General features: G+C 46.8%; 1 protein-coding gene across 1 annotated transcript; it reads right to left on the reverse strand.

Annotated features, from left to right (window-relative positions):
- Positions 1 to 12,178: 12,178 nt before the first annotated feature.
- LOC123407683 lies at positions 12,179 to 13,082 on the reverse strand. The gene has a single exon (XM_045100874.1). The coding sequence runs from the start codon at positions 13,058 to 13,060 to the stop codon at positions 12,317 to 12,319; it is 744 nt and encodes a 247-aa protein (XP_044956809.1). The 5' UTR covers positions 13,061 to 13,082; the 3' UTR covers positions 12,179 to 12,316.
- Between the last annotated feature and the right edge of the window lie 5,996 nt (positions 13,083 to 19,078).

Raw genomic sequence — 19,078 nt, forward strand, 5'->3', positions numbered from 1 at the left:
TTGAGACCAAAAGAGTTAGAGTTAACAATGATAGTGCCATGTTTTTATGGCACTGCCGCTTAGGTTATATTGATGTAAAGCGCATGAAGAAACTCCATACCGATGGACTTTTGGAGTCACTTGACTTTGATTCACTTGACACGTGCGAACCATGCCTCATGGGCAAGATCACTAAAACTCCGTTCTCCGGAACAATGGAGCGTGCAAGTGACATGTTGGAAATCATACATACCGATGTGTGTGGTCCGATGAGTGTGGAGGCACGCGGCGGATATCGTTATTTTCTCACCTTCACTGACGATTTGAGTAGATATGGTTATGTCTACTTGATCAAGCACAAGTCTGAAACGTTTGAAAAGTTCAAGCAATTTCAGAGTGAAGTTGAAAATCATCGTAAAAAAAAGATCAAGTTCCTACGGTCTGATCGTGGGGGTGAATATCTGAGTTTCGAGTTTGGTGCTCACTTAAGACATTGTGGAATTGTTTCACAGTTGACACTGCGTGGAACACCACAGCATAATGGTGTGTCTAAACGTCATAATCGTACTTTATTAGAGATGGTGCGATCTATGATGTCTCTTACCGATTTGTCGTTATCGTTTTGGGGTTATGCATTAGAAACAGCTGCATTCACTTTAAATAGGGCACCATCGAAATCCGTTGAGACGACACCATATCAGCTGTGGTATGGCAGGCAGGTTCTAGAGTAATCCAAGAGTGGATCAATGGACGGCGGTCAAGAATATCCTGAAGTACCTGAAAAGGACTAAGGATATGTTTCTCGTATATGGAGGTGACAAAGAACTCGCCGTAAAAGGTTACGTCGATGCAAGCTTTCACACAGATCCGGACGACTCTAAGTCGTAGACCGGATACGTATTTATTCTTAATGGGGGTGCGGTAAGCTGGTGCAGTTCCAAGCAAAGCGTCTTAGCTGATTCTACATCTGAAGCGGAGTACATGGCCGCCTCGGAGGTAGCTAAGCAGGGTGTCTGGATGAAGCAGTTCATGACGGATCTTGGAGTGGTGCCGAGCACACTGAATACAATAATCCTGTTTTTTGACAACACGGGTGCCATTGCCTTAGCAAAGGAACCACGGTTTCACAAGAAGACCAGACACATCAAACGACGCTTCAACCTCATTCGCGACTACGTCGAGGAGGAGGACGTGAATATCTGCAAAGTGCACACGGATCTGAATGTGGCAGACCCGCTGACTAAACCTCTTCCACGGGCAAAGCATGATAACCACTAGAATTGTATGGATGTTAGATTTATTACAATGTAATTCGCATGACGATGTGAGGACTAGATTATTGACTCTAGTGCAAGTGGGAGACTGTTGAAATTATGCCCTAGAGGCAATGATAAATAAGTTATTATTATAATTCCTGTATCAAGATAATCGTTTATTATCCATGCTATAATTCTATTGAATGAAGTCTTAGATACATGTGTGGATACATAGACAAAACACTATCCCTAGCAAGCCTCTAGTTGGCTAGCCAGTTGATCAAGGATAGTCAAGGTCTTCTGACTATGTGCAAGGTGTTGTTGCTTGATAACTGGATCACATCATTGGGTGAATCATGTGATGGACTAGACCCAAACTAATAAATGTAGCATGTTGATCATGTCATTTTGTTGCTACTGTTTTCTATGTGTCAAGTATTTATTCATATGACCATGAGATTATATAACTCACTGGCGCTGGAGGAATGCCTTGTGTGTATCAAACGTCAAAACATAACTGGGTGACTATAAAGATGCTCTACAGGTATCTCCGAAGGTGCCCATTGAGTTAGTATGGATCAAGACTGGGATTTGTCACTCCGTGTGACGGAGAGGTATCTCAGGGCCCACTCGGTAATACAACATCACACACAAGCCTTGCAAGCAATGTGACTTAGTGTATGTCACGAGATCTTGTATTACGGAACGAGTAAAGAAACTTGCCGATAAACAAGATTGAAATAGGTATGCGGATACTAACGATCGAATCTCGGACAAGTAACATACCGAAGGACAAAGGGAATGACATACGGGATTATATGAATCCTTGGCACTGAGGTTCAATCGATAAGATCTTTGTAGAATATGTAGGATCCAATATGGGCATCCAGGTCCCGCTATTGGATATTGACCGAGGAGTCCCTCAGGTCATGTCTACATAGTTCTCGAACCCGTAGGGTCTGCACACTTAAGGTTCGGCGATGTTTTATGCGTATTTAAGTTATATGGTTGGTTACCGAATGTTGTTCGGAGTCCCGCATGAGATCACAGATGTCACGAGGGTTTCCGGAATGGTCCAGAGAGGAAGATTGATATATAGGATGACCTCATTTGATTACCGAAAAGTTTTTGACATTACCGGGAATGTATCGGGAGTGACAAATGGGTTCCGGATGTTCACCGGGGGGCAGCCCACCCAGAGGAATCCCATAGGCCTTAGGGGTGCCGCACCAGCCCTTAGTGGGCTGGTGGGACAGCCCAAGAGGTCCTATGCGCAGGAGAAGAAAAAATCAAAGGAAAAAAAAGGGGGGAAGTGGGAAGGAAGGGAAGGACTCCACCTTCCAATCCTAGTTGGACTAGGATTGGAGGAGGAGGACTCCTTCCCCCCTTCGGCCGACCCCTTGATGCTCCCTTGAGCCTCAAGGCAGGTCCCTCACCCTCCCTCCTATATATACTGAGGTATTAGGGCTGATTTGAGACAACTTTGCCACGGCAGCCCGACCACATACCTCCACTGTTTTCCTCTAGATCGTATTTCTGCGGAGCTCGGGCGGAGCCCTGCTGAGATAGATCACCACCAACCTCCGGATCGCCATCATGCTGCCAGAGAACTCATCTACCTCTTCGTCTCTCTTGCTGGATCAAGAAGGCCGAGATCATCGTCGAGCTGTACGTGTGCTGAACACGGAGGTGCCGTCCGTTCGGCACTAGATCGGAGCGGATCGTGGGACGGTTCGCGGGGCGGATCGAGGGACATGAGGACGTTCCACTACATCAACCGCGTTTCTTAACGCTTCCTGTTGTGCGATCTACAAGGGTACATAGATCCAAATCCCCTCTCGTAGATGGACATCACCATGATAGGTCTTCGTGCGCGTAGGAAATTTTTTGTTTCCCATGCGACGTTCCCCAACACTATAAGTGTGTGAAAGCTCAAAAGGAGAACTAGTGGGTGTGCATCCAACTTGCTTGCTCACGAAGACCTAGGGCAATTTTGAGGAAGCCCATCATTGTAATATACAAGCCAAGTTATATAATGAAGATTCCCACTAGTATATGGAAGTGTCAAAACAAGAGACTCTCTATCATGAAGAACATGGTGCTATTTCGAAGCACAAATGTGGAAAAAGATAGTAGCATTGTCCCTTCTCTCTTACTCTCTCTCTCTTTTTTATTTGGGCTCTTTGGCCTCTTTTCATATTTTTTTTGTGGGCATCTTTGGCCTCTTTTTTTATTTCCTAACATGGGACAATGCTCTAATAATGATGATCATCACACTTTTATTAACTCACAACCCAATACTTAGAGCAATGATGACTCTATAGGAAATGCCTCCGGCAGTGTATCGGGATGTGCAACGATCTAGCTTAGTGTATGACGTTGAAACATCTTGCTAGCTATCTTATGATCATGCAATAGAAATATGAAAGTGACGACACAAGTCATGAGACGGAACGGTGGGAGTTGCATGGCAATATGTCTCGAAATGGCTATGAAAAGGACATGATAGATAGGTATGGTGGCTGTTTTGAGGAAGGTATATGGTGGTTTTGTGCACCAGCAAAAGTTGCGCGGCACTAGAGAGGCTAGCAACGATGGAAGGTGAAAGTGCATCTATACCATGGACTCACATTAGTCATGAAGAACTCATATACTTATTGCGAAAGTTTTATTAGTAATCGAAACAAAGTGCTAAATGCATACTCCTAGGGGAAGGTTTGGTAGGTGTTAACCATCACGCGATCCCGACCGCCACTCAAAGGATGACAATCAATAAATCAATTATGCTCCGACTTCCTAACATAGCGGTTCACCATACGTGCATGCTACGGGAATCACTAACTTCAACACAAGTATTTCTAGATTCACAACACCCTACTAACATAACTCTAATGTCACCAAATCCATGTCCCAAAACTAATTGAGAGGAATCAAACTTCTCTTTACTAATCGATGCACATGAATATGGAAGTTTTTATTATATCCTCTTTGGATGCCTATCATCTTTAGGACTACTTTCATAGCACAAGCCAATTACCAAGTTACTCAGAGAGAGCACTCTCAAAAAGATAAAAGTGAAGATCGAGAGCTCTTATTTCTCCAAAATATGACACCACTGTGCTCTAAAAAGATCTAAGTGAAGCACTAGAGAAAAGTTATCTAGCTCAAAAAATATAAGTGAAGCACATGCGAGCTAAATTGCCTAACTCAAAAGATATAAGTGAAGCTCAATGAGTATTCTAGAAAATTCATGATGAGTGCATGTCTCTCTCAAAAAGGTGTGCAGCAAGGATGATTGTGACACAACAAAAAGAAAATACTCCTATGATACACGATGCTCCAAGCAAAACACATATCATGTGGTGAATAAAAATATAGCTCCAAGTAACGTTACCGATGGATTGAAGACGAAAGAGGGGATGCCTTCCCGGGGCATCCCCAAGCTTAGGCTTTTTGGTGTCCTTGAATTTGGCTTGGGATGCCTTGGGCATCCCCAAGCTTGAGCTCTTTCCACTCTTTATCCCATTGTCCATGAGAACATCACCCCAAACTTGAAAACTTCACAACACAAAACTTAAACAGAAACTCGTGATATCATTAGCACAAGAAAACAAACTACCAACTCTTTAGGTACTATATAAAACTTGAGTTCTATTTATATTGGTGTTATATTACTGTATTCTCACTTTTCCATGGCTAGTACCCCCCCCCCCCCCGATACTATCCATAGTTTCATCAAAATAAGCAATCAACACAACAAAAACAGAATTTGTCAAAAACAGATCAGTCTGTAGCAATCTATATAGTTCGTATACTTCTGGTATCTCAAAAATTCTGAAACATAGGGCAATTGGCATATCAACCAGCAGAAAAAAGAATCAACTCAAAATCTCTTTCTGGATAGGAATGAAAAACAATTTTGTGAGCGCAAAGTTTGTGTCTTTTTGAGCAAGATCAAACAACCATCACCAAAACTAGTCATAAAGGTTTTACTTGGCTCAAACACAAGAAGAAACACAAAAAACACAATCATAACAGAATTATGATGGTGTGGACACAACAAAACAGAAAGAAAAAAAGCAAAGATAAATTCATTCGGTTTCCTCCCAACAAGCGCTATTGTTTAACGCCCTTAGCTAGGCATAAGGCGATAGAATCAAGTATCATCGTCTTTGGTGCTCAAACCATAAGTAGCCCATCATCATGGATTCATAAGGCAATCTTATTTTTTTCTAGGAAAATTTTCCATGCCCTTCTTTAATGGAAATTTAAATCTAATATTCCCTTCCTTCATATCGATGACAGCACCAATAGTCCTTAGGAAAGGTCTACCAAGAATGATAGGACATGTCGGATTGCAGTCAATATCAAGCACAATGAAATCTACGGGTACACAGTTCCTATTTGCAATAATAAGAACATCATTGATCCTTCCCATAGGTTTCTTAACAGTAGAATCCGCAAGATGCAAATTAAGAGAGCACTCATCAATCTCATTGAAGACTAGAACATCACATAAAGACTTTGGAATAGCGGAAACACTAGCACCCAAATCACACAAAGCATTACATTCATAGTTTTTAATCTTGATTTTGATAGTAGGTTCCCACTCATCATGAAGTTTTCTAGGAATAGAAACTTCCAACTCAAGTTTCTCTTCAAGAGAATTCATCATAGCATCGACGATATGATCGGTAAAGGCCTTGTTTTGGTTATAAGCGTGTGGAGAGTTTAGCATTGATTGCATCAAGGAAATACATTCAATCAAAGAGCAACTATCATAATTGAATTCCTTGAAATCCAAAGTAGTAATTTCATTACTACTCAAAGTTTTGATATCCTCTACTCCACTTTCAATGCTTTTAGCATCAAGATAGATAGACTCCGAATCATTGGGGCATTTCTTAACCAGCGTGGATTCATATCCAGCCCCATCATCATTAGGATTGACATTAGAAAACAAGGATTCAATGGGAGTCACACCAAGAACTTCAAGATCTTCGTGATTCTCATCACATATTTTAGGTTTAGCAGCCATTTTATTGACTAAGGTAGCCTGTTTATCAGACATCTGGCCTACCAATTTTTCAAGACGAGCAAACTGAGAATTTAGCGCAAGGAATTATTTGGCCAAATCATCAACTTCTTTATTCATAAAAGCCATAAAAGAATTTTGCTCCCTTAGTTCTCTACGAAAGTAACTATTATAGTCAAACTGTGTAGATATGAAGCCTTTAACAGTAGTTTCAATCTCTTCCAACCTTTTATAGTAAGCATCATAATCCTTTGGTTGGGCCATACAGGTTTTAGCAGGCAGACAAACGCACAAGCGAACAGAAAGCAAGCGAAGAAAAGGGCGAAAGGAAAAGGCAAATATTTTTGTAAATTTTTGTTTTTCAAAAGTGGGGGAGAAGAAAACGAGAGGCAAAAAAGTAAATGCAAGAGATGAGTTTGCGACTGTTACTTGGATAAGCTTCACTTAGAATAATCCTCGGTGCCAAGAAATTGACACGTTGAAGGAAAACTATTCTTGACTTGATACTCCCCGGCAATGGCGCCAGAAATTCTTCTTGCAACCTCTTGAGCTTGCGTTGGTTTTTCTCTTGAAGAGGAAAGGGTGATGCAGCACAGTAGCAGTAAGTATTTCCCTCAGTTTGAGAACCAATGTATCAATCCAGTAGGAGTATCAAGGCAAGTTTCCAAAGTACCTGTGCAAAAACAAGCAAACTTGCACCCAACGCTATAAAGGGGTTGTCAATCCCTTCACGATTGATTGCAAGGTGAGATCTGAAGGTGGAAAGTGCAACAAAGTAAAAGTGTAGAGCTGAAAATATGATGTGAAGTAGACCCGGGGGCCATAGTGTTCACTAGAGGCTTCTCTCATGATAGCAAATATTACGATGGGTGAACGAATTACTCTCGAGCAATTGATAGAACCGCGCAAAGTCATGATGATATCTAAGGCAATGATCATATATATAGGCATCACGTCCGAGACAAGTAGACTGATACTTTCTGCATCTACTACTATTACTCCACACATCGACCGCTATCCAGCATGCATCTAGTGTATTGAGTTCATAACAAACGGAGTAACGCCTTAAGCAAGATGACATGATGTAGAGGGATAAATTCATGCAATAGATATAAACCCCATCTTTTTACCCTTGATGGCAACAACGCGATGCGTGCCTCACTACCCCTTCTGTCACTAGGTGAGGACACCGCACGGTATGAACCCAAAACCAAGCACTTCTCCCATTGCAAGAATTATAGATCAAGTTGGCCAAACGAAACCCACAACTCGAAGAGAATTACAAGGATATGAAATCATGCATATAAGAGATCAGAGGAAACTCAAATAATAATCATAGATAATTTGATCATAAATCCACAATTCATCGGATCTCGACAAACACACTGCAAAAGAGGATTACATCGGATAGATCTCCATGAAGATCATGGAGAACTTTGTATTGAAGATCCAAGAGAGAGAAGAAGGCACCTAGCTACTAGCTATGTACCCGAAGGTCTGTGGTGAACTACTCACGCATCATCGGAGAGGCAATGGTGTTGATGAAGAAGCCCTCCGTGTCTGAATCCCCCCTCCGGCAGGGCACTAGAATGGTCCGAGATGGGATCTTGCGGAGACAGAAGCTTGCGGCGGCGGAAAAGTACTTTTGTGGCTCTCTCCCGTGGTTTCAGATTTTTAGGGAATTTATAGGCGGAAGAGGTAGGGCAAAGGAGCCACGGGGGGGCCACAAGCCTGGTAGGCGCCCCCCCTCAGGACACGACTAGGGGGCTTGTGGCCTCCCCCAAGAGCCTTTGCCTTGGTTCTCAAGTTCCCTGCATATCTTCTGTTCCGGAAAAAATCATTTCTAAGATTTTATTCCGATTGGACTCCGTTTGATATTCTTCTCTTAAAAGGGTCAAAAACACGGAAAAAACAAGAACTCGCACTTGGCACTAAGTTAATAGGTTAGTCCCAAAAAAAGATATAAAATGCATACAAAACATCCAAACTTGACAAGATAATAGCATGGAACCATCAAAAGTTATAGATACGATTGGAGACGTATCAAGTCCTAATGGAAACTAAGGGATATTAAGGTATCCTTTTAATATATAATCAGAACAAAGCATTAGCACATAGTGACTACATGGGATCCTCATACTATGGTCATCTCCGGGAGTGGTTCCGGCTATTGTCACTCCGGGGTTGCCGGGTCATAACACATAGTAGGTGACTACAACTTGCAAGATAGGATCAATAACACACATATATTGATGAAAACATAATAGGTTCAGATCTGAAATCATGGCACTCGGGCCCTAGTGACAAGCATTAAGCATAGCAAAGTAGTAGCAACATCAATCTTAGAACACAGTGGATACTAGGGATCAAACCCCATCAAAACTAACTCGATTACATGATAGATCTCATCCAACCCATCACCGTCCAGCAAGCCTACGATAAGATTACTCATGAACGATGGAGAGCATCATGGAATTGGCGATGGAGGATGGTTGATGATGACGGCGTTGTCGATTTCCCCTCTCCGGGGCCAAGAACGGACTCCAGATATGCCCCCCCCCCTAAGGAAGAACAAGCGGTGGTGTCGGCTCCATATCGTGAAACATGATGAACTCTTCTCTCCTATTTTTTCTGGGTGAGAGAGGTTATATGGAGTTGGAGATGAAGTCGGGGGAGCCACGTGGTCCCCACGATCCTGCTAGGAGCGCCCTAGGGGCGCGCTTGCAGGGCTCGTGGCCCACTGGCAGCGTATCTTCAGTTGATTCTTTTTCTGATATTATTTATATATTCCATAAAAATCCTCGTAAGTTTCCAGGGCATTCCGAGAACTTTTATTTATGCACAAAAACAACACCATGGCAGTTCTGCTGAAAACAGCATCAGTCCGGGTTAGTTTCATTCAAATCATGCAAATTAGAGTCCAAGACAAGGGCAAAAGAGTTTGGAAAAGTAGATATGTTGGAGACGTATCATGCACCTCGCGGGACGGTCCCTCGAGCTCTCCTAGCTTGTTGAGGGAAGCCCGTGCGACTCTCATGTTCTTGACGGGGGTGTCATAGACGGGGCGGCCACCAGCCAGCTCCTGGCCACCGTCGTCATCGTGGTGTACTTCTCCGAGTCGGGTAGGACCGACGACAACCTGTGTAAGGCCGTGGGTCGCGTTGAACTCGCTGTGTGCAGCCTCGTATTCGTGCTGCGTGGCCTCCAGCGCTTCTGCCTTCGCGAGCAAGCGTTGGTCGTGGTCGTCGAGCTCCGTGGTCGCGGTTGCCGGGTCGATCGCAGCCGGGATGGGTGCATGTAGTGTGTAGTGTCGCGTGCAGCGGGGTTTGCAACGCTGACGTGCCGCCCAACGAGGCGACAATCATTACATGCACGTGGGTGCACATGTTGTCGAGGTCGCTGGAGAGGTCATTATCGTCGGATGACGGCACCTCGTCATAGTCGTGCACCTCGACAGGGTACTCGTTGGGGACGACCACGAAGTAGACACGGTGCTCGCCAAAGGCGACGATGGAGCCACCGATGGGGAAGTCCGCATCCTCGAGGCGTTGGGCGTTGTTGTTGATGCAGTTGAGCATGCTGTAGCGCACGACAAAACCGTGCGCTATGCGCTCGCCAAAGGTGGTGAAGGGTCCCACCAGGAACGTCACTCCGGTCGACATCACTGTTGTCCCCATGATGGGCGCCAACTGTCGTGGTATTTCTGCAGCGGATGCGAGGGGTGGCTTAAATCGCGGTTTGGGGTCAACGCACGTCGGCGGTGTCTCGGAACGGGTGAAGGCGTGAGACACATGTCGCAAGGTTGAGGGCCCTCCGATGGAAGTACAACTGCTAGTGCTATCGGAGTGACTATAGGTGGTCACAATACAGGGTGCGCCTTGAGTTGTTCTTGAGGAGGAAGATGGAGCTCTCGCTTCCAACCTTGCTGCCTCCAACCTTGTTGCCTCTCTGGTGTGCAATATGGTGTGTGTCAAGTGTTCCTCGCCAACCCCTCCCTCTGGGGGCTGGGGTTCGCCTTTATAGTGCAGCTGGATGGTTACAATAATGGGGGAAAGGAGGTGCGGGCCCTAGCTGCTAGTCTCCAAGGCCGGCCGCGGGGCCTGCTGGCTGTTGGGTCTTGTCGGGCGCGAGACCCACCGATTGCGCGCCACTGTGGTCAGTGTGCTCCGCCGTCAGGGAGTAGGTAGATGCACGCCTGCTACAGGGTTGGCTCGCCCGATCAGCCTTAGCGGTGACTGAGGTCATGTAGCCTTGCCCTGCTTGCGTCAGCAGGTCGTGTAGCCATCCGAGGCCTGTCAACGCGTTTTGTAGCTGCAAACATCCTTGCCAGAGCCTTATCTTGTCACCGTGCACGAGTACGGGCGAATGGGACGGGCGCTGACCTGCCGACTGCCGTTAGGGCCAGCCGAACAGGGCCAGCTGTTGCTACCCGGTCAGGGCCGGCCCTCAAGGGGCCGGCAGGGGCGGCCGCCCCGGGCCCCCGAAAACGAGGGGACCCCGCGCAGGCATGTGCGAGCAGCTCTATAGGATCAGCAACCGCTTGCTGGAGCGTGGAGCGTGGAGCGTGTAGCAACCATTAACGATCTGGAAGTTGTTCGTTGGTCTCAGGAAGAAGAGGCTGAAACTTTATTTTTCCTTAGTGGCTGGGCCTTGGGCCTTTTTCTTTCCTTGGCATGGATCCATGTAGGATGGTAGGTCAGTTCTAAGGAAAAAAATGATGGTGGATCGTAACATGTGAGGCAACACTGGTTCAATATAATTAGTGACCCCTTTTTTGGAAAAAGGAATTAGATACGATAAAAATCCTCAAAAAGATTCAATAAAAAAAACTTAGGAATAACCAACAAAGGACAACACTGACGTTACTCCTCTTACCTATTTTGTATCAGTATTAATTTGCCTATTTTTAGAAGTTGATTTCATGTTATAAATTGACGGATGATTGTTCCAATAACTTTACTTAGCGATGTACATTTATAAATTAAACTTTGACCTTATTATGTTCGTATAGGCCCATTGCAATTCTTATCTGGCAAATTATACATTTTAAGTCATAGAAATATCTTCATTATTAATTTTATCATACCAAAATATCAGTTCTTCCTACACCGCCACGGGCGCAATTTGGCCCATAAGACCTCAATTTGGCCTTATTTCATGTGCAACTTCAAGCTACCAACGCTTGATCTCCTACGACCAATGTTCAATCACCCGCCCGTTCTGGCTAAAGACGCGCAATCCCCCATCCTGTCGTCCAATCGAAAGACTACTACACCGCGCCCACCAATCATTGTTACCCCTAGAATTTAGATAAAAAATTCTCTAATTCTTTTTTCATGGATGCAATACAATTGGTGACTTTAGATCTAAGCATATTATATTTATTTTCTTGACAATATTTATAAATTAGTTGACATGGTAATTTTCTTATGTGTTTAAATGTTTATTGAAACATTAATTTTATATAGGCATATATCGACTATTTTGATGTTTATATAAAGACCCTATTCTATTTTGCTCCGGGCCCCCAAAATCTTAAGACCGGGCATGTACCCGGTCAGCAGTGTGACGGCCCCTTTTGCTAGCTGGCTAGGGGGGCAGTCGGCTCCAAAATGTCTTGGAGTTGCGTTTCCTCCGCTTTGATGTATCAGGGACCATATCCCCGTCATACTGATTCATAAAAATTATTTAAAATGGTACCAATTCACGTGTAATTTCTCTTTGTGGCCCAACTCGGGCGGTGACGAGAGCAACAAGCTTATCGTACACAGATGGAGGGGGTTCGCTCGGGGGCTCTTTCCAGCGAACAGAATCGTTCACTAGATCGTACTCTCGGAGGAGAATGCACCGTTCGCTTGAATCCCGCTAGAGCTGACATACACCGCTATTGGCGTCCATTGCAAAATTGTAACAGAAGAAGAATTCCCCATTCTGCCATTCTAAAATAGAATTACAAATGCAGGACAGCCATTAATTTCCAGCAGCATTTGTCGAGCCTCTGCGTCCTACTAGTCACTGTACATGTAGATCGTTCTCCGCTCTGTGTCTAGACCTGGACCTGCTGCTGCAGCTGCAGGGTCTCGAGATGCATCTTCCTCCTCATGCTGGCGATGAACTCTTCGAATTTCTTGTTCATCTCGTCCACGTCTTGAGCGCGCTCTGCCTCTGTTTCCTGCCGCACCGTGTGCTCCTCTCCTCTGCTTCTCTTGTCATGCAAGCTAGAGATCTTATCCGCCACCACGACAATCTCATTGCCAGCACCATGATGGAAGTGGTTGAAGCTGTACTCCGATCTCTGTTTCTCCGCGGGACCGATCGGTTTGACCGCGGCATATCCCCCCTGTCTCGCTCTCGTCAGCGGCTTGCCGCGCCGTACTCGCGCCGTGGCCGTGGCCGTCTCAGGGCCTGGATGTTCAGGCTTGAGACGATCTTCGTCCGCGCCGGTCGGGCCAGCCGCCGTACTGATCCGCCGACTCTTGGGCTGAGGCCGTGTCTCGGAGCTGGAGGAGGCAGCGCCAACGGCCGCGGTGCAGCGTGGTCGGGGTGGAGCAGCGAGGAGCCCGGCGTCCTTGAGGATGAGCAGGAGGATGGCGTTGCAGAGGAGGATCATGTTCCTCCGGTTGACGAGCTCGAGGAGGCGGTGGCCGTCGAACGGGAACGCGTCGACGGTGGAGAGGAGCCAGGCGGTGGCGCGCGGACGGTGGAGGAGGAGCGTGTGCGCGAGCAGGGTGACCGCGACAAGCGAGAGCAGCGCGGGGGCCGCGATCTTGGCCTCCATTCTCCCAGCCATAGACACGGTCGTGTTTGGGATATTGTTGAATGTTGATCCATTGATCTCAACTCCACTCCACTTATATATAGCATCCACAGGTGGCACGGGGAGGAAGACTGAACATGCATGACCCGATCCCGGGTATTCCTAGCCCTTGGATTGCCCATCGAGCCGAACCAAATCGTCAGGAAGACTTGGGAGTTGACGATGTCCGCGTCTCGGTGGGGACCCGTGCGACTCCGAGTCGGTCTATTCGTTCCGGTTGGGATGGGGCCCAGCGGGAACTTTCAGTCTTTCACACCTGACCTTGACATGATGAGACAGGGGGATGGAGACCGGATCAAGTCCGCGGCTCGGCGCAGGGTTCACGCCAAGCAGCGAGGGCAGGCGTCGACACGTAGATACCCGCGCGCGGTAGGGCGTGGGCGTATGGAAGGGAAGACGCGGGTGGTCGCGCTAGGTCAATCAACGGCCACATGCGACTGATTTTGTGGCTGATCATACGATTATTACGAGCCAACCTTTCGTATGATCCCCAGTCACCAGTAACTACCGCGTGACACCGGACTGTTTGTCGGTCTACTCCGTGTACTGCTACTTTGTTTGTTCACCCGGCTGCTGCCTCCATTGGCGACTACTTCTTCGTCTCGGTTTACAAAACATGCACGTAATTTTAGATCGTTAATTTCACTAACTAAATGTGTGTTATATATTATAAAAAATATTTCATTATATTTAAAAGTGGATATAGATTTTAAATATATAGTTTTATCATATATAATATACATTGAGCTAGTTAAATTATTAATATAGAACTAGCAAAAGAGCCCGTGCGTTGCAACGGAAGAGAAAATAACACACGTTCTGAATGCAATATATTTTCACATGACATCACATTTGTGTTGCCGACGATGACTTTAGTGCTCATACAATGAAAACGCGTTTGAATATACAGTCACTCGGAATAAGATGGGTAATATGTTGTTTCTCTCCACGAGGTTTTTCAAAGGTGTGCATGTGTTGTTAACGATGTTTTCTTTTCTCTCAATTTGGTTTTAATTTAATGGATGTTTATTGCAATTCATATCGTCGCCGGAAAGAGAGAGAAAAAAGGACCGTGCACTACAGATTAAGTTTGCACCAAAAATAATATTTGAGAAGTATTCAACAGCTAAAAATAAAATCCTATTCAGATTCTACACATTTTTTAAATCAAATTTCATATATAACATGTTAAAATCGGAGTTACGGTTTAAAAGATATGGATAATTTTGTTTTAGATAAAATGTGGATTGATTAACTGAAAAGTTAGGGTTTTTTTTTTTGTTAAAATACGGAGGGCGGGTTGATTACCTGAAACATCAGGGGGTTTTCGGAAAAATGCAAAAAACGATTCGTTTTGTGAGTTAAATCCGGACTACGGGTTGATTACCTGAAACATCAGGGGGTTTTCTCAAAAATGCAAAAAACGATTCGTTTTTTGACTCAAAAACGGACTGCGGGTAGAATACTGGAAAAGCGAGGGGTGTTTTTGCAAAATGACGGCGACGGACGATATAGAATTACGTGCATGTCCTATAAACAGAACTGGATGAGGACAGTATGGATCGTTTGAAGCGAGATGAAAGCGTGTCTCGAAGATATCTTTGCTTTTAACTCCAGCATGTTGAGTATGGTGATTAGTTAGAAAACATTAGATGGACTAGGAATTATTCTGCCTTGTCTTGTACTCCAAGTTGATTATGTACTCCTATATATATATGTCCATGAGGCTAAAGTAATACAACAATTATTCCATCAATCCCTCTATTCCCGTTCAACATGGTATGTGTCGCAAGTTTCTAGACCTAGCCACCGCCCACCGCTTCCGCCCTAGGGCGGTCGGCCTCCATGACCGCCGTCGGGGGCCGTGCCGCCCGTACCTAGGGTTCGTCCGCCGATCATGTTGACCGGCTGCCCTAAAGAGTCTTTTTCCGATCTATTGATCCGGGTTTCTCTCTTTTGCCGCTCTCTTGATCGGCATTCTTCCTTTTTGGTTTTCCGATCTGAGATCGGGTTGCGTCACCCGTCGTCGTCGTCGACACATGCACGCCTCTACTCCAACTTAGGCGCGACCAGCCGGCCTCTTCTTCGACCTGGCGGCCTTGCGTGACCCGGCGGCCCATCATGGCCGTCGTCCGCGCATCTGCCCGCCCGTCACTTTACGCCGCCGTCGCTGCCCTACGCTGAACGGGACGCCTGCATCACCCACCTTTCGTATTCGTCGCCACTCGTCTGCCGCCTCGGGAACGTTGGATGCCTTAGGCCTGCCGGTTGCCGGCTCCCTCGTCGGCTGCCGGGCCTCCCGGCTGCCTTGGTCTCGCCGGTTGCCGGGCCTGCCGACTGCCTCGGATTGGCGGCTGCGCAGGGCCTACCGGCTCCTCGGGCATACCGTTCCTCGTTGGTCGTCATCGCCTTGGTCTGCTCGGCCACCCCGCATCATCGTCCACGACGCCGTCTTCATCACCGAGCAGCGCCCCTGACATCGCGTGCGATCGGATTGATTACCCGCCCGCTGCGATCCACTCCATCCGCGTCGTGCGACTGACCTGATCAATTGGTTGCATGCGCCTCCGCAGGTCCTATATAACTCAACTATACTAAAACATCATCGAACCTTAAGTGTGCAGACCCTGCGGGTTCGAAAACTATGTAGACATCACCCGATACACTCCTCGGTCAATATCCAATGGCGGGACCTGGATGCCCATATTGGATCCTACATATTCTCCGAAGATCTTATCGGTTGAACCTCAGTGCCAAGGATTCATAAAATCCCGTATGTCATTCCCTTTGTCCTTCGGTATGTTACTTGCTCGAGATTCGATCGTCGGTATCCACATACCTATTTCAATCTCGTTACCGGCAAGTCTCTTTACTCATTCTGTAATACAAGATCCCGTGACTTACACTTAGTCACATTGCTTGCAAGGCTTGTTTGTGATGTTGTATCATCGAGTGGGCCCCGAGATACCTCTCCGTCACACGGAGTGAAAAATCCCAGTCTTGATCCATACTAACTCAACGGACACCTTCGGAGAAACCTGTAGAGCACCTTTATAGTCACCCAATTAAGTTGCGACGTTTGATAAACACAAGGTATTCCGCCGGTGCCAGTGGGTTATATGATCTCATGGTCATAGGAATAAATACTTGACACGCAGAAAACAATAGCAAAAAAATGACACGATCACATGCTATGTTTATAGTTTGGGTCTAGTCCATCACATGATTCTCCTAATAATGTGATCCAGTTATCTAGTGACAACACTTGCATATAGTCAGAAAACCTTGACTATCCTTGATCAACTGGTTAGCCAACTAGAGGCTTGCTAGGGACATTGTTTTGTCTATGTATCCACACATGTATCTATGTTTTCATTCAATACAATTATAGCATGAATAATAAACGATTATCTTGAAACAGGAAATATAATAATAACTATTTTATCATTGCCTCTAGGGCATATTTCCAAGAGTCTCCCACTTGCACTAGAGTCAATAATCTAGTCCTCACATCGCCATGCGATTTACATTGTAATAAATCTAACACTCATGTTGTTCTGGTGTTGATCATGTTTTGCCCGTGGAAGAGGTTTAGTCAGCGGATCTGCTACATTCAGATCCGTATGCACTTTGCAAATATTCACGTCCTCTCCTTCGACGTAGTCGCGGATGAGGTTGAAGCGTCGTTTGATGTGCGTGGTCTTCTTGTGAAACCTTGGTTCCTTTGCTAAAGCAATGGCACCAGTATTGTCAGAGAACAGAGTTATTGGATTTAGTGCGCTCGGCACAACTCCAAGATCCATCATGAACTGCTTCATCCAGACGTCCTCCTTAGCTGCCTCCGAGGCAGCCATGTACTCCGCTTCACACGTAGAATCTGCTACGAAGCTTTGCTTGGAACTACACCAGCTTGCTGCACCCCCATTAAGAATAAATAGGTATCCGGTTTGAGACTTAGAGTCATCCGGATGAGTGTCAAAGCTTGCGCCGACGTAACCCCTTACGACGAGCTCTTCGTCACTGTGACAGCCCGAGACCGACGTCCGAGAAGATTCCCCCTTTATTCTGTTTCCGTCGTGTGGATTCATTTATTTGTCGCATCATCATCGCACCATTCGCGTCATCTGCATTGCATCGGCATCTTCGTTGCCGCCAGTTTTAAAATTTGCATTCATTATTAGTTGCCGGTTCTCTCTGTGTTCGTCGTTGCCCGTTCTGAGCCCGATCACACACGCACGCGCCCGCGTCGTGTCAAAACCCTGTTTTTAAAAGTGTGTGTAAAATATTCTCTGATTGAGTTTAAACTTGGCGTGCGGTCTTAATTAGTGGTAGCTAGGCCGCCTGTCAAATTTCATCGCAATCAGAGTCCGTCTGGCACCCGAACGGTCGACCGTAGCGGCACCGTATTCGGGCTATCGTCGGACATTTTGTCGGTGTTTTAAAAATAGTTGTCGGGTGCCCGTTCTCCCTCTTCTCCGGCTAGCCTACTCTACACAGCTAACCCTAACCCGCCTCTCTGATCGGACCGTCCGATCGCGATCGGTGGGTCGAACCCCCCCCCCCCAAAAGCCCTCTAACCTAGCCCCTTCCTATAAATAGATGCCCTCCCTACCATTTTAGGCAAACCCTAGCCGCCTAGGGATCTATGCCGCCGCCAGCGGCCTCCCACCTCTCTCCTGCAGCTACCTGGCCCCTGCCTCCTCTCTCCTCCCGCGCAGGGCCCGCCTGATCCCATCGCAGGCCCGCCTGGGCCCGAACCACCGCCAGCCTCCCTGCTCGCCCCGTCCTCCTCCTCGGGGAGGAGCGGCAGCCTCAAGCCACGACTCCTCCCACATGCGCTGCCGGCCAGAGCCGCAGGCTCAGCCACCGTCGCCGCGGGTTCCCATTCCCGCCGGAAGTCGTTGCCCCGAGTGCACGCCGGCCCCATCTCTGCTTCGAGCGGCCGTCAGCCGCAGGTCGTCGTGCCCTCTGCCCCGTTCCACGCGAGCCGGTCCGATCTGTGCGATAGCTGCGCGTCGGCCATGCTCCGACGGGATCCCGTCACCCTGGAGTCCCCCGCACCGGTGGTTCGCCGCCTCCACCACCCCGAAGCTCCTTGGCCGCCTCCCCGCGTCCTCGCCCGTCGGAGCTCGTCGTCTCGACCCGTCGCCCTGGATCCCGATCCATCGGGACAAGGAACCGCTGCGCCGAGCCCCTCGTGCAGTCCGTCAGCCTCTCACCAGCTGGGCCCCGAGCCAGCCCAGCCAGCCTCCCCAGCGCGCCGCCAGCCCAGCCCGAGGAGCCGCTCCTCCTGCTGGCCCAGCCGCAGCCGGCCTGGCCAGCCTCTCCACCAACCGGCCCAAGAGGGCCCAAGGTGATCCTATCCCCCGTCCGTGGCGAGTTTTACTAAACTATGCCCTCTTAGTTTCGGCCCGTAGCTTTTAGGATTTTCTGGGAATTAGTATTTTCAGATATTTTTAGATATTTTAGAATGCACGTAGTTTATTAACCGTATGTCGGATTGAGGTGATCTATATATGGATCTTGTGTAGTTTTGCACGTAGATTCGTAATTTATAACTTGCATGCATGTTTGACGTAGTTTGGCTTGCTATATGCCTAGTTTTGCATGTTGTCCCAATAGGAATTGTTCCGTATTTATTTTCCGTGCGTGTCCGAATTGCTCAAACCCCGTAGATAAAATGTTCATGTTTTAGGAACCCTTTTGCCATGTATTTTAGAGTAGTCGTTGGTATTTTTGCATGTAGGATTCCGTAGCTAGTTTGTTATACCGTGTTTAGGACATTATCTCGCATATACGTGTGGTGTTGTTTTTGTTTTGCAACCCCTCATGTCATATATGTTTTTGGGGTAGAAAAATCCATAGGATTTATCTGTGCATTTAGTTTTAGCTTTGAGCAAGTTAGTTCGTGTGATATTTCGTGGTGATGCCCTTTTGATTATTTTGTGGGATTTATTCCGTGCTTGATATGATTAAGTTGTCAACTAGAGA

The sequence above is a fragment of the Hordeum vulgare genome, chromosome 1H (assembly GCF_904849725.1).
Source record: "Hordeum vulgare subsp. vulgare chromosome 1H, MorexV3_pseudomolecules_assembly, whole genome shotgun sequence".
Lineage (NCBI taxonomy): Eukaryota > Viridiplantae > Streptophyta > Magnoliopsida > Poales > Poaceae > Hordeum > Hordeum vulgare.